The 25,367-nt window shown below is 43.3% G+C and overlaps 1 protein-coding gene across 1 annotated transcript in view; it reads right to left on the bottom strand.

The window, feature by feature from the left end:
- LOC142301802 (zinc finger CCCH-type antiviral protein 1-like) overlaps positions 1–25,367 on the bottom strand; it is a 68,744-nt gene that overhangs the window by 15,140 nt on the left and 28,237 nt on the right. The window contains exons 2-9 of the mRNA XM_075342825.1: positions 9,867–10,002; positions 8,746–8,938; positions 4,438–5,532; positions 4,263–4,337; positions 4,062–4,185; positions 3,748–3,910; positions 3,423–3,543; positions 3,150–3,246 (exon numbers count right to left, since the gene is read on the bottom strand). Of these exons, the coding sequence (XP_075198940.1) occupies positions 3,150–3,246; positions 3,423–3,543; positions 3,748–3,910; positions 4,062–4,185; positions 4,263–4,337; positions 4,438–5,532; positions 8,746–8,938; positions 9,867–10,002 (2,004 nt within the window). The remainder of the gene's footprint in view (positions 1–3,149; positions 3,247–3,422; positions 3,544–3,747; positions 3,911–4,061; positions 4,186–4,262; positions 4,338–4,437; positions 5,533–8,745; positions 8,939–9,866; positions 10,003–25,367) is intronic.

The raw sequence follows: 25,367 nt of genomic DNA on the forward strand, positions 1-25,367 counted from the left end.
GTGGTCACACATCCCACCCCACAGAGGATGAATGGAGCTGTGGTCACACATCCTGGAAGTATAGGAAAGCGAAATTCACTCAATTCACTGAAGAGCTTAGTTTTGTAGACTGGGATTATGTCCTGGTAACTGTGGACCAAACATAAATGGGGCAAGTTTATAGATATTGTACTTCTACCCTCTGACAATTAAATGTCAAGGGTCAAGTATAACGCACCGGCCCAGGAGTGGCCATCCTTCTGCTTGGGTCTCATGTAGCACTCATTGCATATAATATCTATTTTTTTTTTTAAGTGGAAAGAGAGTGCAATTTGATCCCGGCCTAACTACAATCAACTCAGATTACAAATTTACCATAGTATAGTAATAAATCATTTCCCTTGAATATAATATAATCCATTGCAGTTTTCACGTGTAGTATAATTAATAACCCCCCTCAGGTTGTAAGATATACACTTGTGGTAATCAACCACCCCTTTGCCCAAATTAGAAGCACACACTCCATGTACTATAATAGTTAATCAAATACAACAATTTTGTAATAACATTCTAGAGTGAATTTCTCACAGCCCCTGTATATACAGCCCCATCAGGCAGTTCAATACTCTTCTCAATACCTGTATATAGACCCCATCCTGTAGTTCATCACTCCTCTCAGTACCTGTATATACAGACCCATCCTGCAGTTCATCACTCCTATCAGTACCTGTATATAGAGCCCCATCCTGCAGTTCATCACTCCTATCAGTACCTGTATATAGAGCCCCATCCGGCAGTTCATCACTCCTCTCAGTACCTGTATATACAGACCCACCCTGCAGTTCATCACTCCTATCAGTACCTGTATATACAGACCCATTCTGCAGTTCATCACTCCTCTCAGTACCTGTATATACAGCCCCATCAGGCAGTTCAATACTCTTCTCAATACCTGTATATAGACCCCATCCTGTAGTTCATCACTGCTCTCAGTACCTGTATATACAGACCCATCCTGCAGTTCATCACTCCTATCAGTACCTGTATATAGAGCCCCATCCGGCAGTTCATCACTCCTCTCAGTACCTGTATATACAGACCCATCCTGCAGTTCATCACTCCTATCAGTACCTGCATGTAGAGCCCCATCCGGCAGTTCATCACTCCTCTCAGTACCTGTATTGTTATGATCCGGAACCATGGAAGACCATCACAAATCATTGGCAAAAAGGTGACAAGAGCATTGGCAACTAATCTGGCCGCCATCCCCTTACTAACCAACACAACTAGAAGTAGCCGAGGGGTGAACTAACATCCTGTGCACCGCGAACCCAGCCGGAGAACTAACTATCCTAAAGGTAGGAAAGATGAATAACTCTCTGCCTCAGAAAATAGACAAGAATAGCAAGCCCCCCACATTCAAAGACTGCGGTGATATAGGAAAAACACAATACACAGGTAGATGACAGGATTAGCAAAAGGTGAGGCCCCCGCTGACTAAAATAGGAAAGGACAGGAAAGGGACTGATGGTGGCCAGAGAAAAACCCTGCAAAATACCAACTTCCTGATAGTACAAAAAGGCCCTCAGATCGCTCGATCCGAACTCCGTCCTATACCAGGTGCCCTTGTCATACCAATGAACAGAAAACAAGAATCATAACAAATTCAACAAGCCACAAACACATGGACCCAAAGGAGCTATACTCCACACCGAACTGCAGGGAGTTCCCCAACAATCCACTGAGGGGGAAAATTCCTGGAAGGAAATAAACTGAAACCAACCACAACAAATGACAAACCCAGATAAGCAAAAGAACCAGGCAATAAAGAGCAAGCACTTATCTGGGGAAGATGTGGTGTAGAGCAGGATTAAGCAGGCTGGAGATACAAAGAACAACTGACATCCGGCAACAGCCTGCAATCAGACCAGGACTTAAATAGGCAGAGAGTTAGGAAAGGAAACACCCACTGCACAACACACCTGGTCTCTATCCAAACCCTTCCTGGCCACCAGAGGGAGCCTCCCAGCAGCCAAGACATAACTAACATTCACAACACTGTATATACAGACCCATCCTGCAGTTCATCACTCCTCTTATTACCTGTATGTAGAGCCCGATCCGGCAGTTGATCACTCCTCTCAGTACCTGTTCACACAGCCCCATCCGGCAGTTGATCACTCCTGTTAGTACCTGTATATAGACCCCATCCTGTAGTTCATCACTCTTCTCAGTACCTGTATATACAGACCCATCCTGCAGTTCATCACTCCTCTTAGTACCTGTATGTAGAGCCCCATCCAGCAGTTCATCACTCCTCTCAGTACCTGTATATACAGACCCACCCTGCAGTTCATCACTCCTCTCAGTACCGGTATATAGAGCCCCATCGTGCAGTTCATCACTCCTCTCAGTACCTGTATATAGAGCCCCATCCTGTAGTTCATCACGTCTCTCAGTACCTGTATGTAGAGCCCGATCCGGCAGTTGATCACTCCTCTCAGTACCTGTTCACACAGCCCCATCCGGCAGTTGATCACTCCTGTTAGTACCTGTATATAGACCCCATCCTGTAGTTCATCACTCCTCTCAGTACCTGTATATACAGACCCATCCTGCAGTTCATCACTCCTCTTAGTACCTGTATATACAGACCCACCCTGCAGTTCATCACTCCTCTCAGTACCGGTATATAGAGCCCCATCGTGCAGTTCATCACTCCTCTCAGTACCTGTATATACAGACCCATCCTGCAGTTCATCACTCCTCTTAGTACCTGCATGTAGAGCCCCATCCGGCAGTTCATCACTCCTCTCAGTACCTGTATATACAGACCCACCCTGCAGTTCATCCTGCCCCATCCTGCAGTATAGCATTATACCTTATTTTTGGATCATAGGCATCTATGTTGAGGTCTCTTTATCTTTACTAATCCTGTGTTTCCCCTAGAGAGCTTGATAGGGGCTTGGTGCTGTTCTAGGAGACCCCAGATTGTTACACACATCTTTTCATGGCAGTTGGTTGCTTAAGTCTACTTTTGATTTGCATCTAATCGATTCAGAGGAAAATACATTTCCCAGAAAAATTTGGCATTACAGGTGAAATAAAACTTCATAAAATTCACTTGTCTCTACTATCTTTCCATCTGTGATATTATGGGATGACTTTACCTTCCTTTCAATAATTTCACATCATCAAAGCTCAGATATCTCGGTCTCCTGCGCACGTCTCTCTCCGTCTTGTACGCAACGTTCTTCTGCTTCATATCTATAAAACTAGACAAAAGTTAAAAGGGGAACCTCATACCCCAAAGGATATTCAACCTTAACATTACATCATGGGAGCTGAAACCAGTTATTTGGGCCTTTCACTGAGTGCTGTGGCCCTTCTGGAGAAGACATTGGTAAAAATGACAATTATCACAACATTATCCATGTCTGTACCTTGGAAGTTGATCTCATAGTTGTTTTCACCAGTAGAAAAAGGAATAATAGCACTGGCATTGGCAAGATACAGATTCTCCAGATCTGAGGACGATACGTTGACGATCACATGATTCAAATTCTAAATAAACAGAACATAAAAAAATATATATCATTCTCAGGGTGCTTCTTATTTTCCCCAGAGCCCACCCCAAAGTCTATAAAAGTTACCCCAATTGTCACGTTATTTGTAGGATTGGTCTCCTCATACGGAGCAAAGAGACCTCATGTAACCATAAACTCAGCTCCACCTCTGAGGATCACCCATTATTGTGTGACCACTTACAGACTGTCCATATTCTGTCCAGGTGCCATATTCATCCCTCCAGTACCACAGCCACTCAGTGGTCAGAACATATTCAGACGGCTTCACGACCGATGATACGGTGGAGAGACGACGAACGCGGCGCCCCTCAGATCTCATGGTCAGAAAGTCAATAAGCGGAAGCCTGAGGACGACAAGTGGGAACAGTTACCTGGTGAGTTGCCTCCACAATTGATTGATCCTGCAAAGAAGGTCGGAGCCAGAGTAAAATACCAATAGTTTTCTTTTTCTGTTTGGACACACATTATCTGATGCAGGTTCTGGGTGGCCTGTACCTGTCAACCTTTGGGTCGCAGTAAGATTTCTCAGTCTCCTCCATATCAGTAACATCTTCCCATTTGACTTTCCTGAAAACCTGCCACCGGTACGGCAGGTAGTAATGCATATCCGGGCAACAATCTGGAGTAAAGGAGAGCCACGGGTCATCGTAGCTATCCAAACCTTAATCCATTATTCCCTCCCCGGGGATCACTTACTTCCTAGATTGCAATATTTCCAAAGATTGGAAAGACAGATGTCCAAGATTCTGTAAGGCTTAGCTGGAGAAAAAACTACACAAAAAGAAAAGTAGCAACACAAATCTCATTTTCCTTCAGATTTAACATTTGAAATCATAATTAAAGGCAGAGCCATCGACACAACTAGCCATACCTGGAATAGGTATCTGTGACCGAGCATTGGACTTGACTACCTTCTTCAAAGGAACAGATGGAGCTTTTGTAGGAGAATTCTTGAATCTGGTACAGGATGATGGAGCACTGGAAGGAACAGCTGCAGGAGGGGTACTGCGTTGCGTGGATCTAACCAGTGATTGATGGATGGGGGCGCTTTTAATAAAGGTGGTCACTTGTTTCTTCAGAGGAACAGGTGGAAGTTCATAAAGAGAATCAACCAATCTTCTTCGTTTGGTGTATACCATTGGTGGTGGAACACTGGATACATCTACCACAGGGACTGGGAAGAGCACTGGGTTTGCTTGGGAAACGGGTGATGATGGAACCTTGAAAGTCCTTGCTTTAGGCCAGGTACATAGTTTCATAAAGGTATCAATTAATTGAGATTTGGATGGACTTGCAATTTGAACAGATGGACCTTTAGAAAGACAATCAACCAATCCGCATGGTGTTGGAGATGCCATTTCTGAAACCTTCACCACGGGGATGGATACTGGGTTTGCTTGGGAAATGGATGGACCATTCATTAGAGCATTAACTGGCTGAGTAATAGCTGGTCTTGTGATGCCCATTGGTACAGTAGTTGGCTTTGGCTGGGAAACACATAATTGTGGGAAAGAAAATGAATGGCCAGATGGTTGAGGGCTGGATGGGCTTGTTATGGTCACTGGTGTCTTTAGAGGAACATCTGGAAAATTAGACAATGTGGTATAAGATGATTGGGCAATGAGAGGACCAGTTGCTGGTGGAGTATTTGGTTCTATGATGGTAGGAAATGGTTGTAGTATCAATGGGTTTCCAATCCAGCTGGTCACTGGTTTATTTGAAGGAACAGGTGAAGAAACAAGCAGATCAACCAAACAGCCTGTGGTGCTAGGTGCCATTGGTTGAATATTGGGTAAGTCCACCAACTGAAATGGGAAGAGCACTGGCTTTGCGTGGGAAACCAATGGATCAATCATAGGAACATTAACTGTTGAAGCATTTACTGGTCCTGCAGTGGTCACTGGTGTAGTAATTGGCGTTTGCTGGAAAGTAGATGTGATAGAAGGCGCAAGTCCGGCTGGCATTCCTGTTGGTGAAATTATGGAGGTATTATTAATCATAAACAAACATTGCATAGGTTAGCCGAAATTCATATATAAAGCAAATGCTGTAGTGTTATAAATGTAGGCACAAGAATGGCTTAAAAAAATAATAACAGCTATTACCCACCTGTGCTAAGTCCACCACTCACCATGTCCTGCTCACACAACTCCCTGCTTACTCCTTCGATCAAGTGTGGTACCACACACATCTCTACAGGTCCCACCTAACCACATAGGCCTCCTACTGGAAGATCTTAAGGGGATAACCGAGGGGAACAAGCAGAAGAACCATCCAGGAGCAGCAGCAGGACGAGAGGATATGCTTTTATTACTTTTCAAACCTCTTCTTCTGTGGAGCATTGCCTGAAAACCCCATACTCAGCTGTTCTCTTTAGTAAGAACCAGTGATTTACCCACATTACTGTAAAGAAGGACAGTGTTCAGCACTCGGACCCCTCTGCAATGTTATGGAGTCTGAGTTGCAGTGGTTCCTTACCCTTCTCAATAATGTCTCTCACAGGCGATGCGGGAAGAAATGTCATGACTTGTTATCCCTGTTGCTCCTATTACAGGACGCACTGGTATCAGTGAGGTCTGCACTAGAGATGAGGGAACATGTTGAGTTTGCGTTCGCAATTTCAGATTCGGTACGAGCCTTGGCCGGTTCGTTCGGGCTTGGCTATGCTAAGACTTTGCTCAAAAATTGGCAATGTTCGGTAACTGTTCTTTTGCAGAAAACCCACTCCCGGCCCCATCACAACCATGTCAAGTATTGGCATAGCTGTGATCGGCCAGAGAAATCACTGTAAAAAAAAAAGGAAGCAAAAGGGTTAAAGAACGACATACATACCAAGTTTCTCTGTGGCTGTTACTCCTCCCATGCCTGTAACTCCTCCCATGGCTGTAACTCCTCCCACAGCTGTAACTACTTCAATGGCCACTCATTATCACTCATATTCACCACTTTCTCCAGCCACCGGCGTTTCTGATTAAATAATTAAAAAAATTGTACAGTCCCCCCAATTTTAATACCCTGCCATGATAAAGCCCGACTGTTGGTGGCTGGTATTCTCAGGCTGGGGAAACCCATACTTATTTGGCCTCCAGCCTAATATAGTAGCCTGCAGCTGCCAAAGATTGTTGCATCCTTTTGATGCGACAGTCCCGGCACTTTACCCAGCTCTTCCCGATTGCACTGGTGCGGTGGCTATCAGGGTAATAAGGGGTTAATGTCAGCTCACAGCTGCCACTAAGCCCTAGATTTGTAATGGGAGGTGTCTGAGACCCCCACATTACTAATCTTTAAGTGAAAAGCACACAAACACTGAAAAAATCCTGTATTTGAAATAAATAAAAAAAAACAGGACACCCTCTTTCACCACCTTATTAACCCCAAAACACCCAGTTCTGACCTAATACACATAATCTCCCATGAAGTTACCAGCTCTGCTACATCTGACGTGACAGTGTGCGCCGTAGAACATGACCACCTGTTGTAGGCTGCAGACTGAGACTGAGCCTCAGTGATCAGCGGTGACATCACTCAGGTAAGTTGCAACCACAGCTGGAGGTTCCCACGGCTCTCCCTAACCTCACCTCAGGTGTGATTTATTGCCAGGAGATGTAGATTGGGTGGAGAAATATGGTGTGAAAATTTCAGTACCAAATCTGCATGTGTTGCAAAACTCCCCCACAGTTTTCTGCCAGGAAATGCAGCTCTGTGAACTCAATGACCTCACCTGAGGTGAGATAACTGAGTTCATTGAGGTCCCCTGAGGTCAGGATACCTTCTGACACAGGTGGGGTACCGTGGAAACCTATAGCTGTTGTCAGCTAACCTGAGTGATGTCACCGTTCACAGCTGTTGCTCAGTCGCTCGTTGAAATCCACAGCGGGTGGCCATGTTTTATGGCCTCTCACAGTTATTTCAGATGTAGCAGAGCCGGGATCATCGTAGGACCTCGTGTGAATTACGTCGGAACTGGGTGTTTGGGGGTTAATAAAGTGGGGAATGGATTTCTTTGTATATTATTTCAAATAAAGAATTTTTCGGTGTTTGTGTTTATTTACTTTCACTTACAGATTAGTAATGAGGGGGTCTCAGACGCCTCCCACTACTAAGCTAGGGCTTAGAGTTGCTGTGAGTTGCGATTAACCCCTTGTTACCCCGACTGCCACTGTACCGGGGCAATCAGAAAGAGCTGGGTAAAGTGCAGCTTGTCACATCTCTTGGATGCAACAATCTTGGATGGCTGCATCTGCTATTGTTAGGCTGGGGTGCCCAAGAACCATGAGTCTCCCCAGTCTGAGAATTTCAACACCCAGCTGTCAGGTTTATCTTCGCAGAGTATCAAAATTGGGGGGGACCGAATGCCGATTTTTAAAATTATTTATTTAAATAATTTAAAAAAGTACCGCATGCGATTTCTTTTATTTTGATACACAGCCAAGATAAGTGCACGGCTGGGGGCTATAGCCATGAGATTTGTGTGCTGGCATCAATAGATGAGGGGACCCGATGCCAATTGTTTTATTTATTTTATACCACGATACACCCCCCAGACAGGGTCTGTAATTCCAACCAATCACAGACACTGTCTGGGGGCGGGGTCTGACAGCAGCCAAGCAGAGATGCCGGTGGCCAGAGAAAGCTATGAATATGGATGAGGATAATCAGCGGGCCCGGAAGTAGAGAATATGGATGAGGATAATCAGCGGGCCCGGAAGTAGAGCTGCAGGAGCAATTACAACCACTAGGAGACTCGGTAACTATATCCTGCTTTATATTCTTTCTTTCAGATGTTGAACACCGGGGCAATGGAACTTAAGGGGAACTGGAGCTGAATATTAAGATATGCGTCCCAGTGCTTTTCTCCATAGTGTATATTTAAGGTATAAGTTGACTTTTCTGATTCCTGCCCTTCGCCAAGTCTGAAAATGAAATAGGCTTTTCTGTTAGACGGACCTTTTTGTAAACAGCTTTTTGCTTTCTCTAATTTATCTCCAGCACAATGTGATAGGAATCACATAACACAAATCTCAATATTGTCCAGAATAAGTGATATAAGTTAGTGATTAGCGGGGGTCTAACTGCTGGGACCCCATACCGATGAACACTGGGGCCCCGCAGCGGCTGACCCTGGGGCCCCGCACCCATTATATATATGCCGATCCCATTATATATATTGTAACCGCACCTGCTGATCCTTCCTGTATTCTCGGTATCTTGCTCTGCGGAGCGTCCTCTGAATCCTCTCTCTTTGTATTTTCTCTTCTATCACTTATTGCTGCAGGATTCTCCATCGTTCCTGCTTCATGAAACAACTTGAGGCTCTGACTGTGCTTCACCTCACAAAGCATCCGAAAATTCCCAATAGAAACCTCAGACATCTAGATTATGAGAGCGGATAGAAGAGATAATTACATTCTCCTTGTGTAAAGAAATCACAAATGTGAAGAAATAAAAATCTTCAAGTTTGTGACTACGTATGTAATACAATAAAAAAAGGTAAAGAAACAATGGTAGGTGCAGTATTATGGTAGTTATATTCTTGTACATAGGGGCAGTATTATAGTAGTTATATTCTTGTATATAGGGGCAGTATTATATTAGTTATATTCTTGTATATAGGGGACAGTATTATAGTAGTTATATTCCTGTATATCGGGGCAGTATTATATTAGTTATAGTCTTGTACATAGGGACAGTATTATAGTAGTTATATTCCTGTACATAGGGGCAGTATTATAGTAGTTATATTCTTGTACATAGGGGCAGTATTATAGTAGTTATATTCTTGTACATAGGGGCAGTATTATAGTAGTTATATTCTTGTACATAGGGGCAGTATTATAGCAGTTATATTCTTGTACATAGGAGCAGTATTATAGTAGTTATATTCTTGTACATAGGGGCAGTATTATAGTAGTTATATTCTTGTACATAGGGGCAGTATTATAGCAGTTATATTCTTGTACATAGGGGGCAGTATTATAGTAGTTATATTCTTGTACATAGGGGGCAGTATTATAGTAGTTATATTCTTGTACATAGGGGGCAGTATTATAGTAGTTATATTCTTGTACATAGGGGCAGTATTATAGTAGTTATATTCTTGTACATAGGGGGCAGTATTATAGTAGTTATATTCTTGTACATAGGGGGCAGTATTATAGTAGTTATATTCTTGTACATAGGGGGCAGTATTATAGTAGTTACCGTATATTCTTGTACATAGGGGCAGTATTATAGTAGTTATAGTCTTTGACCTTTATGACAATATTATGATGGGTATATAATAGAGGTTTTGTTGCTGACCTCGGGCTGCAGCTGTCTGTCATTCTGGAGCAGCAGAACCTTTAATTCCTCTATGTTCAGTCCATTGATTTCATTCACTTCTAAAACTTTCTGATTATATTGTGATAACAGGTCATGATGTAAACTGCAATGTGGCCTGAATGAAAGGAAATAAAATGCACATAACACTGTGTTGAGAATATATAGTAAAATTTGATACTTGTAATTTCCATTCCCTGGAGCCCTATGAGTGAGGATAAGGATAGGGATGGTGGATAACAAGGGGGGCTAGGATAAGGATGGTAGGGATGGGAGGGGGTGACACTGACATCCATATACCCATCCATCTCCTTACATACATTCTTATACGCTGACACTATTCCACATTACCCTTCATATAGCGCACCATTGCTTCCATATATTTTCCCTCTTATACAGGTTATCCATTTGCCATCTTCCGTTTAATTATACATTCACCGTAGGACTCATCCCATTGTTGACATTTAACGTCATCCTACATTCAAAACATTAGCACCGCTCTGTGCCTCTTACATCACTCCAGACCAGGCCCACACATAGGCACTACCCCTCACAGGCTTTCCCCGCTTCTGCCAGCCGCGCATGTGCATTGGTTCACTATGACGTGGCCTCACTCATGTGAACACCGCTGCATACAACTTCCCTGGCTATCACCAGCCGCACCTGCGCACCAATTTCATGACGTACATGACGCGCCTGTGCTTCCCGCATCAGCGCTTTACCCGACAGACACACTGAGCATGCACAGCTGGCCGTAGTGCACACACACCTCCATCCCGGCTATTTAAGCACCCAGAATGCTGGTTATGATACACATGCTCCCATTGCGCAGACATGCACACTTATCCTCATGCCTACATCCTGAACCTTAAGGTAATCCTGTTTGTGTACCTACTCCGCCTCTTCTTCACTTATATACCTGTTCCCCCCCATTCTATGCCATGCCTCATGTCCCTCTCTGTGTTCCTCTTACCTTCTCATGGGACTACTCTTATATACCACCTTGTTACTGCTGTTCCTATGTTGTCTCCATCTTAGGGTGGCTTTGCACGTTGCGACATCGCTAGTCGATTGTAGCGATGCCGAGTGCAATAGCACCCGCCCTCGTCGCAGATGCGATATCTTGTGATAGCTGTCGTAGTGAACATTATTGCTACGGCAGCTTCACATGCACTCACCTGTCCTGCGACGTCGCTCTGGCCGGCGATCCGCCTCCTTCCTAAGGGGGCGGGTCGTGCGGCGTCACACGGCAGGCGGCCAATAGAAGCGGAGGGGTAGAGATGAGTGGGACGTAAACATCCTGCCCACATCCTTCCTTCCTCATTGCAGGCGGGACGCAGGTAAGGAGATGTTCCTCGCTCCTGCGGCTTCATACACAGCGATGTGCGCTGCCGCAGGAACGAGGAACAACATCGTACCCGTCACTGCAGCGAAATTATGGAAATGACCGGCACTGCACAGATCACCGATTTGACGCTTTTGTGATCGTTTTCCGGTGCTTCTAGGCTTTACACGTTGCGACTTTCGATTTGACCCCGACGAGATCGCAGTAGTGATGTCGCAACGTGCAAAGCCCCCCTTAGCTTCTTGCGAATTATACTCTGGGGCTTAACCCTCAATCCTACCTTATTCCTACAAAAAGACTTAACTCTTGCTGTACTTCCTCTCTAGAATAATTGCTGCTCCTGGAGCTTGACCCCCTGTCTCTACTCTACCTCACACAAGGGTGTAACCTTTGCTTTACCTTATTCCAATTCCTCTAGATATGTCATTTAAAGATATGTTAAATGTCGTTTAACATTTTGACTGTCATTTTGTTGACTATTATTATGTATATATTGTGTGTATTGCTGACCTTTGTACATAGCATTCTGTCTATGTTTTCATTTTTTGCTTTTTGTTTTATTTTATTGATCCTGACACATATTTTATTTTGTTCAGGGACCGTTTGATAAAGGAGGGTTGAAACGCCAGTGCAGACATGTCGCTCACAGTGTTCTTCTATATCACTTGTAAGGAAAAGAAATGTTTTTCTTTTGCATCCAACAAATTGAGAGTGCGGTGAATTTTTTGATTGTTGCATCTCTACACAGGAGGTAGAGATGAAGGCACTCACAGAGGCGTGTAGAGTGGCAAAGGGTAAGATAACCAGTGTGTTTGTAGGCAGTAAATTTTTCTTAACGCATACAAAACCGCAGAGAGCATACAGTGGCACGCAACATTTTTGTCCCCCCAGGGCAAAATTACTCTTATTGAGTACAGTTAAGCAAGTTGAAGATGGATTTATTTCCAAAAGGCATAAAGTTAAAGATGACATTTCATTTGTATTTTAGCCAAAAAAAAAATATTTTCATGTTTTACATTTTAAATTTAACAAAAAAGGAAAATGGACTGATGCAAAGGTTTGTGAACCTTACATGTTTACTACATAGCATAACCTCCCTTTGGCAAGTATCACAGCTTGTAAACGCTTTTCGTAGCAGCAAAAAGTCTTACAATTCTTGTTTGATGAATTTTCATCTATTCTTGGAGATGTCTTCCAGTTCGGTAAGATTCCTGGCTTATTTTGCATGCACTGCTCGTTTGATGTCTCACCACAGATTTTCAATGATGTTCAGATCAGGGACTGTGTGTCATTGTAAAATCTTCAGTTTTCACCTTTTGAGGTCCTCTATAGTGGCATTTAAAGTGTGTTGAAAATTATGATGCATTTGTAGAAGCCTTACTCTCTTCTCTTTTTATCCTTTTTTCTTCTCATCCTTTTTTCTTCTCTTTTCAACTTCAGGGTTTTTACAGATGTGTTATGTTTGCATCAAGAATTTGTTGACACTTCATTTAATCCATTTTTCCCTCAACCTGTGAAATGCTTCCCATGCCATTGGCTGTAACACAACTCCAAAGCAGGATTGAGCCAACCCCATGCTTAATGGTTGGCGGATGTTCTTATCCTGAAATTCTGTGGCCTGTTTTTGCCACACATACCGTTGATCATTGTGGTTCAGGAGTTCTATTTTAATCTCATCGGTCCACAGGACTTGTTTCCAAAATGCATCAGGCTTGTTTAGATGTTCTTTCACGATGCTGAATTTTGTCATGAGGATGCAGTTTTTTTCTGATGACTCTTCCATGAAGGCCATATTTGTGCAGGTGTCTCTGAACAGTAGAACAATGTACCACAACTCCAGAGTCTGCTGAATCTTCCTGAAGGTCTTTTGCAGTCAACCGGGGGATCCAATTTGCCTCTCTAGCAATCCTACAAGCAGCTTTCATAGAAATTTTGCTTGGTCTTCTAGACTAATGCATGCACCGACGTCCCCACACTGTTCTGCTTCCTTTTCCTGGCAGGGATGTTGGCGCACTCACCCTCTCAGCCACTCAGCTGTGGAGTCTGCTCTAGTCCCTGCTGCTGACTCCCAAGGCCTGAACATGCCGCACAGGTCTCCCGGGAGCGTGATTAGGGCTCTCTGCTCTTAAAAGGTCAGCGTGTCCTAACCCGGAAGCGCCCCTCAGAAAAAAAATCATCTTATCAGGTTTACATTTCATACTGCACAATAATTTTTTCACTTATATGAACACTGCATATCAAAAATAGGGGACTGCGTTGGGCTCCAAAATCGCACCAAAAAAATGCCAATTTAGTCATGGCAGTTTTTGAGGCCCTATAGGTCTATGATTCCATATATAGTGAAGACATGGTCATTTATAAAAGGTATATTGATGATTTATTCTTTATCTGGGATAATTAAAAAAAATAATGTACAATAATTATTATCACATATTGCTTCTAACAATTGGGGCTTGGTGTTCTCCCAAATTATAAATGATGCTGCAATAGATTTCCTGAATCTCACTATATTTCAACAAGGAGAAAACATACCGACTAAAACTTTTTAAAAAAAATTAGACTCAAATGGAAATCTTCATTTCAACAGTGATCATTATATATTTTTTATATATATATATATTATTTATATATATATCTCCGAAAATATATATATATATATATATATATATATATATATATATTTATTATAATATATATATATATAATATAATAATAATATATGTATCAGAATCTAGGAACAGAGCAAAAAATTGGTGTATTCTTCAAAACGACAGAAAATCATCCTTAAAAAATCCTGAATTCTATAAGTCTCTTCCCAATTAAAAACAGAGGACGTCCGAATTCCATATATACCTATATTTATTTCCTGCTATAACAAGGAGACAAGCTTGCCAGAACGCCAGCAAAATGTCTGCGTTAATATGATTTTTGATCAGGTTTATATAGAGATCATAAAAGCGTATCTTAAATACTTAAAGGGAAAGTCCAGAGCGGGACTTTCCAAAATACGTCATACAATAACTGTTTATACTCAGCCAAAATGTAACCTTTACCTCAATCACAGTTTAAACACCTTTTTCCTGTTATCTACAAATTAGTCATTGTTACTAACCACAAAATACGTCTACAATATCAGCTAAAAACAAGAGGAATACATATTTTACGAACAGTATAAGGTCATAAGTTCACCCGCTGTGCAATGTTATATTAAGTGGATATATGCAGACATAGCATTATTATATCATTACCATTGTTACTAGATTAGTGAATACATGCAGTAACATATAGAAGAATTAAATTACTACAATTTGGACATGTTCCATATTTATTTATTATTTTTTTAAATTAATTTTACTAGTTTCCTGGGGGGATTTTATGAATCCACAGTCCAATCGCTTCTCCTGATAAGACCGATGCTTCACCTTCATCACCATCTGATCACCACCAACATCATCTCTCTGATCAGGAGAAATGCTCATCTCCTGTGAGTGCTGTGCTCTGCCACCTCTTACAAGAAGTGAGTCATTACAGCATCAAGGTCATCATCTGACGCCGCATGGTCATGGTAACAGCATGGCACTCCGTAATCGCATCATGAGGCTGCCGATGTCCTTGGGGAATAGGGCAATCTCCTGTCGCAGCCTATTAAATTGCACTGTCAGACTTTTACAGCGCGATCTAAAGCGTTAACAGAATTGGGCAGATCTCTGATCTCCAATCCACCTGAGCCTGTTAGCCCCCACACGTCAGCTGATCAGATCAGCAGAAATCTGTGGGGATTACCACTGGCTCTCCACTCCTCCCTTGATAACCCAACGCGCGTTTCGCTAAATGCTTTATGTGTAGGGGACTTATGGGTGAGTTGTGCACTACATGGTCGTAGTAGGCAATGTATCTACATTTTTTTGTGCCTAAAATAAAGACTAGTTGATCATTATCATTGAAATATGTCTAGTCACTTGTAAACTCTCCTGACCTGCACTGTATTTATTTTTTTAACCCATCCCGTTGGTTGTTCCCCCATCTGGGGTATTTCTATGTATCAATTCTTTGTGACCTCTATTTGTTTGTTACATGCAATTTTAAATATGTCCCAATGAAATACACTTTTTAATTATTTTGGGTTATTTGATCTGGTTGTTCTGGCCACAAAGGTCGTTGTTTTGCCACCGTAGCCCGCAGTAACCAAGGACGTACCAGTCATTGGTTGTTAAGGAGTTAAATAGGTTATCTCTGTCTTCCGATCAATGTACAGTCTTTTCTTCGCTAAACCTGTATATTATTAATACATGTTTGTAAATTCCAATTTTTTTTTTACCTAGTATTGGTCATTGACCCTTGTCATCCAAATTTTATACATTCCTTTCATACTATAGAAACTAAAATATTTAGATAATCCTCTTTTTTTCAATCCCTTCTGACAATTTCATCCCAGTTTTCTAGACATCCTTGTGTCCTACCATTCTATATCCCGTATCCCCGGGGGTTTCACCGATCGGTACTCTTCACTCTATACTCAGATGTTGCTCCTTTTAGTCTTATACACCACATTCTCACCTCTTCACTGATCAGTACTCTTTCCGCTATACTCCGTCATGTTGCTTCCTTTTAGTCTTATACACCACATTCTCACCTCTTCACCGATAAGTACTCTTCCTTCTATGCTCCCTCGTGTTTCATAGTTTCATAGTTTTTAAGGTTGAAGGGAGACTCTAAGTCTATCTAGTTCAACCCGTAGCCTAACATGTTGATCCAGAGGAAGGCAAAAAAACCCCAATGTGTCAAATAAGCTCCAATGGGGAAAAAAATTCCTTCCTGACTCCACATACGGCAATCAGACTAGTTCCCTGGATCAACACCCTGTCATAAAATCTAATATACATAACTGGTAACATTATATTTTTCAATTAATGTGATCAGGCTCTGCTTAAATTTTACTTGTGAATCCCTCAATACAACATCATGCGGCAGAGAGTTCCATAGTCTCACTGCTCGTACAGTAATGAATCCTCATCTGTGATTATGATTAAACCTTCTTTCCTCAAGACGTAGCGGATGCCCCCGTGTTCCAGTCGCAGGCCTAGGTGTAAAGAGATCTTTGGAAAGGTCTCTGTACTGTCCCCTCATATATTTATACATTGTGATTAGATCCCCCTAAGCCTTTGTTTTTCCTAACTAACTAACCCCAAGTTTAATAACTAGTGATGAGCGAGCATGCTTGTTACTACTCGGTACTCGCACGAGTATCACTGTACTCGGGCTACTCGGCGGGTACCGAGTAATTTTGCAATACTCGTGCTTTACTCGTGGTCTTCATTTCTGCATGTTGGCGCTCTTTTGAGAGCCAGCCCTCATGCAGGGATTGGCTGGCAGACCACTGCAATGCCACAGCCCTGTTAGTTGTGGAATTGCAGTGATTGGCCGGCCTGCACAGCGTGACCGAGCCTTTATACCGGCCGGCGCGCTGTGCTCTGTACACAGCCATCTCATATTCCCTGCTTTCCACGCCCACAGGCGCCTATGATTGGTTGCAGTGAGACACGCCCCCACGCTGAGTGACAGGTGTCTCACTGCACCCAATCACAGCAGCCGGTGGGCGTGTCTATACTGTGCAGTAAAATAAATAAATAAATAATTAAAAAAACCGGCGTGCGGTCCCCCCAATTTTAATACCAGCCAGATAAAGCCATACGGCTGAAGGCTGGTATTGTCAGGATGGGGAGCTCCACGTTATGGGGAGCCCCCCACCCTAACAATATCAGTCAGCAGCCGCCCAGAATTGCCGCATACATTATATGCGACGGTTCTGGGGCTGTACCCGGCTCTTCCCGATTTACCCTGGTGCGTTGGCAAATCGGGTGATTGGGTGCAGTGTGACACCTGTCACTCAGAGTGGGGGCGTGTCTCACTGCAACCAATCATAGGCGCCGAAAAGCAGGAAAGCAGAGAATACGAGATTGATTAATGAGCGGCCGGCTTTTTCAAAAGAGGAAAAGCCGCAGGAGCAGTGTGAATGCCGTGCAGCGCCGCAGCAGTGATCGGGGAACGGTGAGTAAGAGAGAGGGGGGAGAATGACCGACAGACTGTGAGAGGGGGACAGACAAGACAGAGAGAGACCGACAGAGCGAGACCGACCGACGGGAGATAGAATGAAAAAAAAAATGACCGACATCGCTAGTAAAAAGCACAAAACGTGCGTTTTGGACATCGGAGTGCCACACAATGTTTATGTAAAATCTTTCATGTATTAATCTCAAAAAGTAACATACACCAGCTCTATCTCACTATTGTGTATGTGCCCTTAACATTTCCGCCATCAAAATTCATTTTGGGGTCATTTTGCAAGGTTTTCTGGTGAGTCCGTAAAAATGGCGTAAAACGCGGACAAAATTGTTCACAGCTGTGACTTTTGAGTGATAAATGCTTCAAGGGGTCTTCCCCATGCTGTTGCCATGTCATTTGAGCACTCTTCTGAGACTTTTGTGACATTTTTAGGGTTTCTACATGCTGCCGGGGGGTCATTTCACAAAAATACTCGGGTCTCCCATAGGATAACATTGGGCTCGGTGCTCGGCCCGAGTACACGAGTATCTTGGGAGGCTCGGCCCGAGCTTCGAGCACCCGAGCTTTTTAGTACTCGCTCATCACTATTAATAACCTGTCTTGGTATTGCAGCCCACCCATTCCTCTAATAATCTTGGTCGCTCTTCTATCTACCTGTAAGATTATGCTATTTATAACCTTCTATACTTTTGCTAACAAGAAAAGCCTCCATTCCTCTCTTAAATTCATTCAGTGAGTTGGCCATCACCACTTCCTCAGGAAGAGAGTTCCAGAGCCTCACTGCTCTTACCGTGAAGAACCCTCTTCTATGCTGATGTAGGAATTTTCTTTCCTCCAATCGAAAAGAATGCCCCCTTGTTCTTGTCATAGTCCTTGGTACAAACAGATCATGGGAGAGATCTCTATATGGCCCTCTGATATATTTGTACATATTTATTAGGTCTCCCCTAAGTCTTCTCTTTTCTAGAGTAAATAGACCTAGTTTTGATAACCTTTCCGTGTATTGTAATGCACCCACTCCATTTATTATTTTAGTAGCCCGCCTCTGAACCCTTTCAAGTTCAGTAATGTCTTTCTTCAGCACCGGCGCCCAAAATTGCACACAATACTCCAAGTGTGGTCTGACGAGTGATTTGTACAGAGGGAGAATGATGTTTTCATCTCGTGCCCCCAGACCTCTTCTAATGCATCCCATCACCCTATTTGCTTTGGTGGCTGCTGCCTGACACTGGGCACTCCAATTTAGCTTCTTATTGACTAAAATGCCTAAGTCTTTTTCCATGTCTGATTTCCCCAGCAGTTTCCCATTTAGTAAGTAATCGTAGCATCTGTTTCTCCTTCCCATGTGCATAACCTTACACTTATCTGTGTTAAACCTCATTTGCCATTTTTCAGCCCAATTCTCCAATTTACTCAAATCCATCTGTAGTTGCAAACTGTCCTCCTTTGTGTTAACTACCTTACATAGTTTTGTATCCTCTGCAAATACTGATATTTTACTCTGTAAACCATCCACCAGATCATTAATAAATATATTAAAAAGTAGAGGTCCCAGTACAGACCCCTGGCCCAATCTGAGTATGCGCCATTAATAACCACTCTTTGTTTTCTACCACTAAGCCAGCTACCTACCCATCTACACACATTTTCCCTGAGCCCAAGCTTTCTCATTTTACTTAGCAGTCTTTTATGTGGGACAGTGTCAAATGCTTTACCGAAGTGGAGATAAATGACATCCAATGCTTCTCCTCCGTCCATGTGAGAGCTTACATCCTCATAGAAGCTGATCAGGTTAGTGTGACAGGAGCGATCCTTCATAAATCCATGCTGATATGGAGTTAAACAGTTATTAACATTGAGACATTCCATAATAGTATCCCTTAAAAACCCTTCAAACATTTTACCCACAACTGATGTTAAGCTTACCGGCCTATAGTTTCCAGGTTCCCTTTTGCACCCTTTTTTGAATATTGGTACCACATTTGCTAGCCGCCAATCCAGTGGAACAGACCCAGTTTCTATAGAGTCTTTAAATAAAAGGAATAGAGGCCTGTCTATCACATTACTTAACTCCCTTAATACCCGAGGGTGAATGCCATCAGGGCCTGGTGATTTGTCAATTTTAATGTTACTAAGTCGGTTCTGCACTTCTTCCTGGGTTAGGCAGGTCATACTTAATGGGGCATTTACATGATCACTCTGCATTTCCCGTGGCATATGCTTTTCCTGTGTGAACACAGTTGAGAAAAAAGTATTTAAAACATTTGCTTTTCCCACATCGCTTTCTATGATTTTACCCTCATTATTCTTTAAAGGGCCAACACCATCAATTTTAATCTTTTTTCTGTTTATATAATTAAAGAATAGTTTGGGATTTGTTTTCTTCCTTAGCAATGAGTCTCTCAGTTTCTACTTTTGCTAAATATATTTGTTTTTTACACATTTTATTTTTTTCTCTATATATTTTTAATGCTTCCTCGCTGCCTTCTTGTTTTAGCTTTTTAAATGCCTTTTTCTTATTATTCATTGCACCTTTTACATCCTTATTTAGCCACATTGGTTTTCTCCTGTTCCTCGCCCTTTTATTTCTGTATGGTATGGCTCGCTCGCAGTGGGTGTTTAATACCGATTTAAAAATTTCCCACTTATTTTCTGTGCTCCCATTTTTGAGGACATTGTCCCAATCAATTTGGCGAAGGTCTTCTCTAAGCTGATCAAACTTTGCTTTGCTGAAATTCAGCGTTTTTGTAACCCCCCTCCAAGGCACCTTACTAAAGGACAAGTGGAATTGTATTATATTGTGGTCACTATTCCCGAGGTGCCCGTCCACTCGTACGTCTGTTATTCTATCTGGCCTGTTGCTTAAAATTAAGTCCAGAAGGGCTGCCCCTCTATCCGGCCTCCAGAAGGGCTGCCCCTCTATCCGGCCTCCAGAAGGGCTGTCCCTCTATCCGGCCTCCAGAAGGGCTGTCCCTCTATCCGGCCTCCAGAAGGGCTGCCCCTCTATCCGGCCTCCAGAAGGGCTGTCCCTCTATCCGGACTCCAGAAGGGCTGCCCCTCTATCCGGCCTCCAGAAGGGCTGTCCCTCTATCCGGCCTCCAGAAGGGCTGTCCCTCTATCCGGCCTCCAGAAGGGCTGTCCCTCTATCCGGCCTCCAGAAGGGCTGCCCCTCTATCCGGCCTCCAGAAGGGCTGTCCCTCTATCCGGCCTCCAGAAGGGCTGTCCCTCTATCCGGCCTCCAGAAGGGCTGCCCCTCTATCCGGCCTCCAGAAGGGCTGCCCCTCTATCCGGCCTCCAGAAGGGCTGCCCCTCTATCTGGCCTCCAGAAGGGCTGCCCCTCTAGTTGGGCCCGGCACAAGTTGGGACAGATAATTATCCTTAGTTACTGACAGAAACCGGTTTCTTTTCTGAGATACGCAGGTTTCAGTTTCCCAGTCTATATCGGGGTAATTGAAGTCCCCCATAATAATCACCTCATTGTGATTTGCTGCTTTGTCTATTTGTTTCAATAATATATTTTCAGTAGTTTCTGTTATATTTGGTGGCTTATAACAAACCCCTATGAGGATTTTATTAGTTTTCCCTCCTTGTATCTCCACCCATAGAGACTCCACCTCTTCATTTCCCTCTTGAATATCTTCTCTTAGTCTGGGCTTTAAACTGGACTTTATATATAGACAGGCTCCACCTCCTGGACTTTATATATAGACAGACTCCACCCCCTGGACTTTATATATAGACAGACTCCACCCCCTTTCCTTTTTTTACGATCCCTCCTAAACAATTCATATCCTTGCAGGTTAGCCGCCCAGTCATAACTATCATCTAACCATGTCTCAGTTATAGCTACTATGTCGTATTTCTCCTTATACATTACCAGCTCCAGTTCCTCCATCTTATTGGTCAGGCTTCTTGCATTGGTCAGCATGCAGGAACGAAGTTTTGCTCCCCTTTTCTTAGCTTCCTTCTGATTACCCTGTCTTGGGTCCTCTTTACGGCATCTAGTATCCTTGATTAGTTTGTCCTTCTGTTGCATGTTCTTGTCTGCTGTCTTTTCTCCCATCCCCTCTTCTTCTGGTGTAAAGCCCTCCTGATGAGTGTGGCAAGCCTTCTGGCGAACGTGTGTTTCCCAGGTTTTGTGAGGTGTATCCCGTCTCTTGCGAGAAGTCCATCGTAGAGGTAATTCACTCCATGGTCCAAGAATCCAAATCCTTGCTGCCTGCACCACCGTCGTAGCCAGTTGTTCAAATCTAGTATCCTATTCCATCTTCTGACACCATGGCCATCGACTGGGAGGATTGATGAGAAAACAACCTGTACGTTCCGTTCCTTAATTTTCTTCCCCAGAATTTCAAAGTCTTCACAAATAGTTGGTAGATCATTTCTTGCCGTGTCGTTTGTTCCTACATGTATCAATAGGAACGGGTATTCGTCCTTGGATCCGAGGATAGTTGGTATCCTGTTGGCCACATCCTTGACTTTTGCTCCCGGGAGGCAGCATACTTCTCGTGCGGTTATGTCCGGCCTGCAGATAGTTGCCTCCGTGCCTCTTAGTAGTGAGTCGCCCATAACTACCACTCTTCTTTTCTTTCTGGATGCACTGCATTTTGCTCCTGAGTGTTTTTGAGTGTCTTTTGTTTCTGCTTTTGTTGACAAAGTAACTTCTTTTGATGATCGTGTGTCTTCTCCTGTAGAGACGGTATCATCCTGAGCTGTGCCATTTTCCTTCTCCAGCATGAGGGCTTCATATTGGTTGCTAAGCTGTGTGGGTGGTGCCGACCACTTGATCCGCTGGCTTCTTTTGGTCACATGTGTCCACTTTTCAGCCTCTGTATGTGTTCTGAAGCTTTTCTCACTTTCCATATCCTGAATTGTTGCTTCTGCCTCGTCCAAGAAGTCCTCATGTTCTTTAATTAGCTTCAAAGTTGCTATTCTTTCTTCCAGTCCCTGCACCTTTTCCTCTAAGAGGGCAACAAGTTTGCACTTTTGACAGGTGAAGTTGGATTTTTTGTGCGGCAGATCCGTAAACATGTAGCATGTGTTGCAGGTGACCATGTGGATTTTCTTCTCTTCCATAATGCTGATGTAGCGTATGACAGGCGATGTCCTCAAACAGCGAGACCCGGCAAGTCCCAGCAATCGATCAGCTTACGGCGACTCTTCTCTTCTTAAACAGCTACAGTTATCACCACTATGAGATTGTGTTAAAACTATACCACACTTATCTTCAGTCGCCTCCCTTTACTTCAGTACCTCGCACTCTCAGCACCTCGCTAGCTCTGGCTGGTTTATATAGTTCTACAAGGACTACTAGAAGCTGCTAGAAGCTTCCTTTTACTCTTATACACCACATTCTCACCTCTTCACTGATCAGTACTCTTCCCGCTATGCTCCCTCGTGTTGCTTCCTTTTACTCTTATACACCACATTCTCACCTCTTCACTGATCAGTACTCTTCCCGCTATACACACTGATGTTGCTTCCTTTTACTCTTATACACCACATTCTCACCTCTTCACCGATCAGTACTCTTCCCGCTATACACACTGATGTTGCTTCCTTTTACTCTTATACACCACATTCTCACCTCTTCACTGATCAGTACTCTTCCCGCTATACACACTGATGTTGCTGCCTTTTACTCTTATACACCACATTCTCACCTCTTCACTGATCAGTACTCTTCCCGCTATACACACTGATGTTGCTGCCTTTTACTCTTATACACCACATTCTCACCTCTTCACTGATCAGTACTCTTCCCGCTATACACACTGATGTTGCTTCCTTTTACTCTTATACACCACATTCTCACCTCTTCACCGATCAGTACTCTTCCCGCCATGCTCCCTCGTGTTGCTTCCTTTTACTCTTATACACCACATTCTCACCTCTTCACTGATCAGTACTCTTCCCGCTATACACACTGATGTTGCTTCCTTTTACTCTTATACACCACATTCTCACCTCTTCACCGATCAGTACTCTTCCCGCCATGCTCCCTCGTGTTGCTTCCTTTTACTCTTATACACCACATTCTCACCTCTTCACTGATCAGTACTCTTCCCGCTATACACACTGATGTTGCTTCCTTTTACTCTTATACACCACATTCTCACCTCTTCACCGATCAGTACTCTTCCCGCCATGCTCCCTCGTGTTGCTTCCTTTTACTCTTATACACCACATTCTCACCTCTTCACTGATCAGTACTCTTCCCGCTATACACACTGATGTTGCTTCCTTTTACTCTTATACACCACATTCTCACCTCTTCACTGATCAGTACTCTTCCCACTATACACACTGATGTTGCTTCCTTTTACTCTTATACACCACATTCTCACCTCTTCACTGATCAGTACTCTTCCCGCTATACACACTGATGTTGCTTCCTTTTACTCTTATACACCACATTCTCACCTCTTCACCGATCAGTACTCTTCCCACTATACACACTGATGTTGCTGCCTTTTACTCTTATACACCACATTCTCACCTCTTCACTGATCAGTACTCTTCCCGCTATACACACTGATGTTGCTTCCTTTTACTCTTATACACCACATTCTCACCTCTTCACCGATCAGTACTCTTCCCACTATACACACTGATGTTGCTGCCTTTTACTCTTATACACCACATTCTCACCTCTTCACTGATTAGTACTCTTCCCGCTATGCTCCCTCGTGTTGCTTCCTTTTACTCTTATACACCACATTCTCACCTCTTCACCGATCAGTACTCTTCCCACTATACACACTGATGTTGCTGCCTTTTACTCTTATACACCACATTCTCACCTCTTCACTGATTAGTACTCTTCCCGCTATACACACTGATGTTGCTTCCTTTTACTCTTATACACCACATTCTCACCTCTTCACTGATTAGTACTCTTCCCGCTATACACACTGATGTTGCTGCCTTTTACTCTTATACACCACATTCTCACCTCTTCACTGATCAGTACTCTTCCCACTATACACACTGATGTTGCTTCCTTTTACTCTTATACACCACATTCTCACCTCTTCACTGATCGGTACTCTTCCCACTATACACACTGATGTTGCTTCCTTTTACTCTTATACACCACATTCTCACCTCTTCACCGATCAGTACTCTTCCCACTATACACACTGATGTTGCTGCCTTTTACTCTTATACACCACATTCTCACCTCTTCACTGATCAGTACTCTTCCCACTATACACACTGATGTTGCTTCCTTTTACTCTTATACACCACATTCTCACCTCTTCACTGATCAGTACTCTTCCCGCTATACACACTGATGTTGCTTCCTTTTACTCTTATACACCACATTCTCACCTCTTCACTGATCAGTACTCTTCCCGCTATACACACTGATGTTGCTGCCTTTTACTCTTATACACCACATTCTCACCTCTTCACTGATCAGTACTCTTCCCGCTATACACACTGATGTTGCTTCCTTTTACTCTTATACACCACATTCTCACCTCTTCACTGATCAGTACTCTTCCCACTATACACACTGATGTTGCTTCCTTTTACTCTTATACACCACATTCTCACCTCTTCACCGATCAGTACTCTTCCCACTATACACACTGATGTTGCTGCCTTTTACTCTTATACACCACATTCTCACCTCTTCACTGATCAGTACTCTTCCCGCTATACACACTGATGTTGCTTCCTTTTACTCTTATACACCACATTCTCACCTCTTCACCGATCAGTACTCTTCCCACTATACACACTGATGTTGCTGCCTTTTACTCTTATACACCACATTCTCACCTCTTCACTGATTAGTACTCTTCCCGCTATGCTCCCTCGTGTTGCTTCCTTTTACTCTTATACACCACATTCTCACCTCTTCACCGATCAGTACTCTTCCCACTATACACACTGATGTTGCTGCCTTTTACTCTTATACACCACATTCTCACCTCTTCACTGATCAGTACTCTTCCCGCTATACACACTGATGTTGCTTCCTTTTACTCTTATACACCACATTCTCACCTCTTCACCGATCAGTACTCTTCCCACTATACACACTGATGTTGCTGCCTTTTACT

The sequence above is a fragment of the Anomaloglossus baeobatrachus genome, chromosome 4 (genome assembly GCF_048569485.1).
Source record: "Anomaloglossus baeobatrachus isolate aAnoBae1 chromosome 4, aAnoBae1.hap1, whole genome shotgun sequence".
Lineage (NCBI taxonomy): Eukaryota > Metazoa > Chordata > Amphibia > Anura > Aromobatidae > Anomaloglossus > Anomaloglossus baeobatrachus.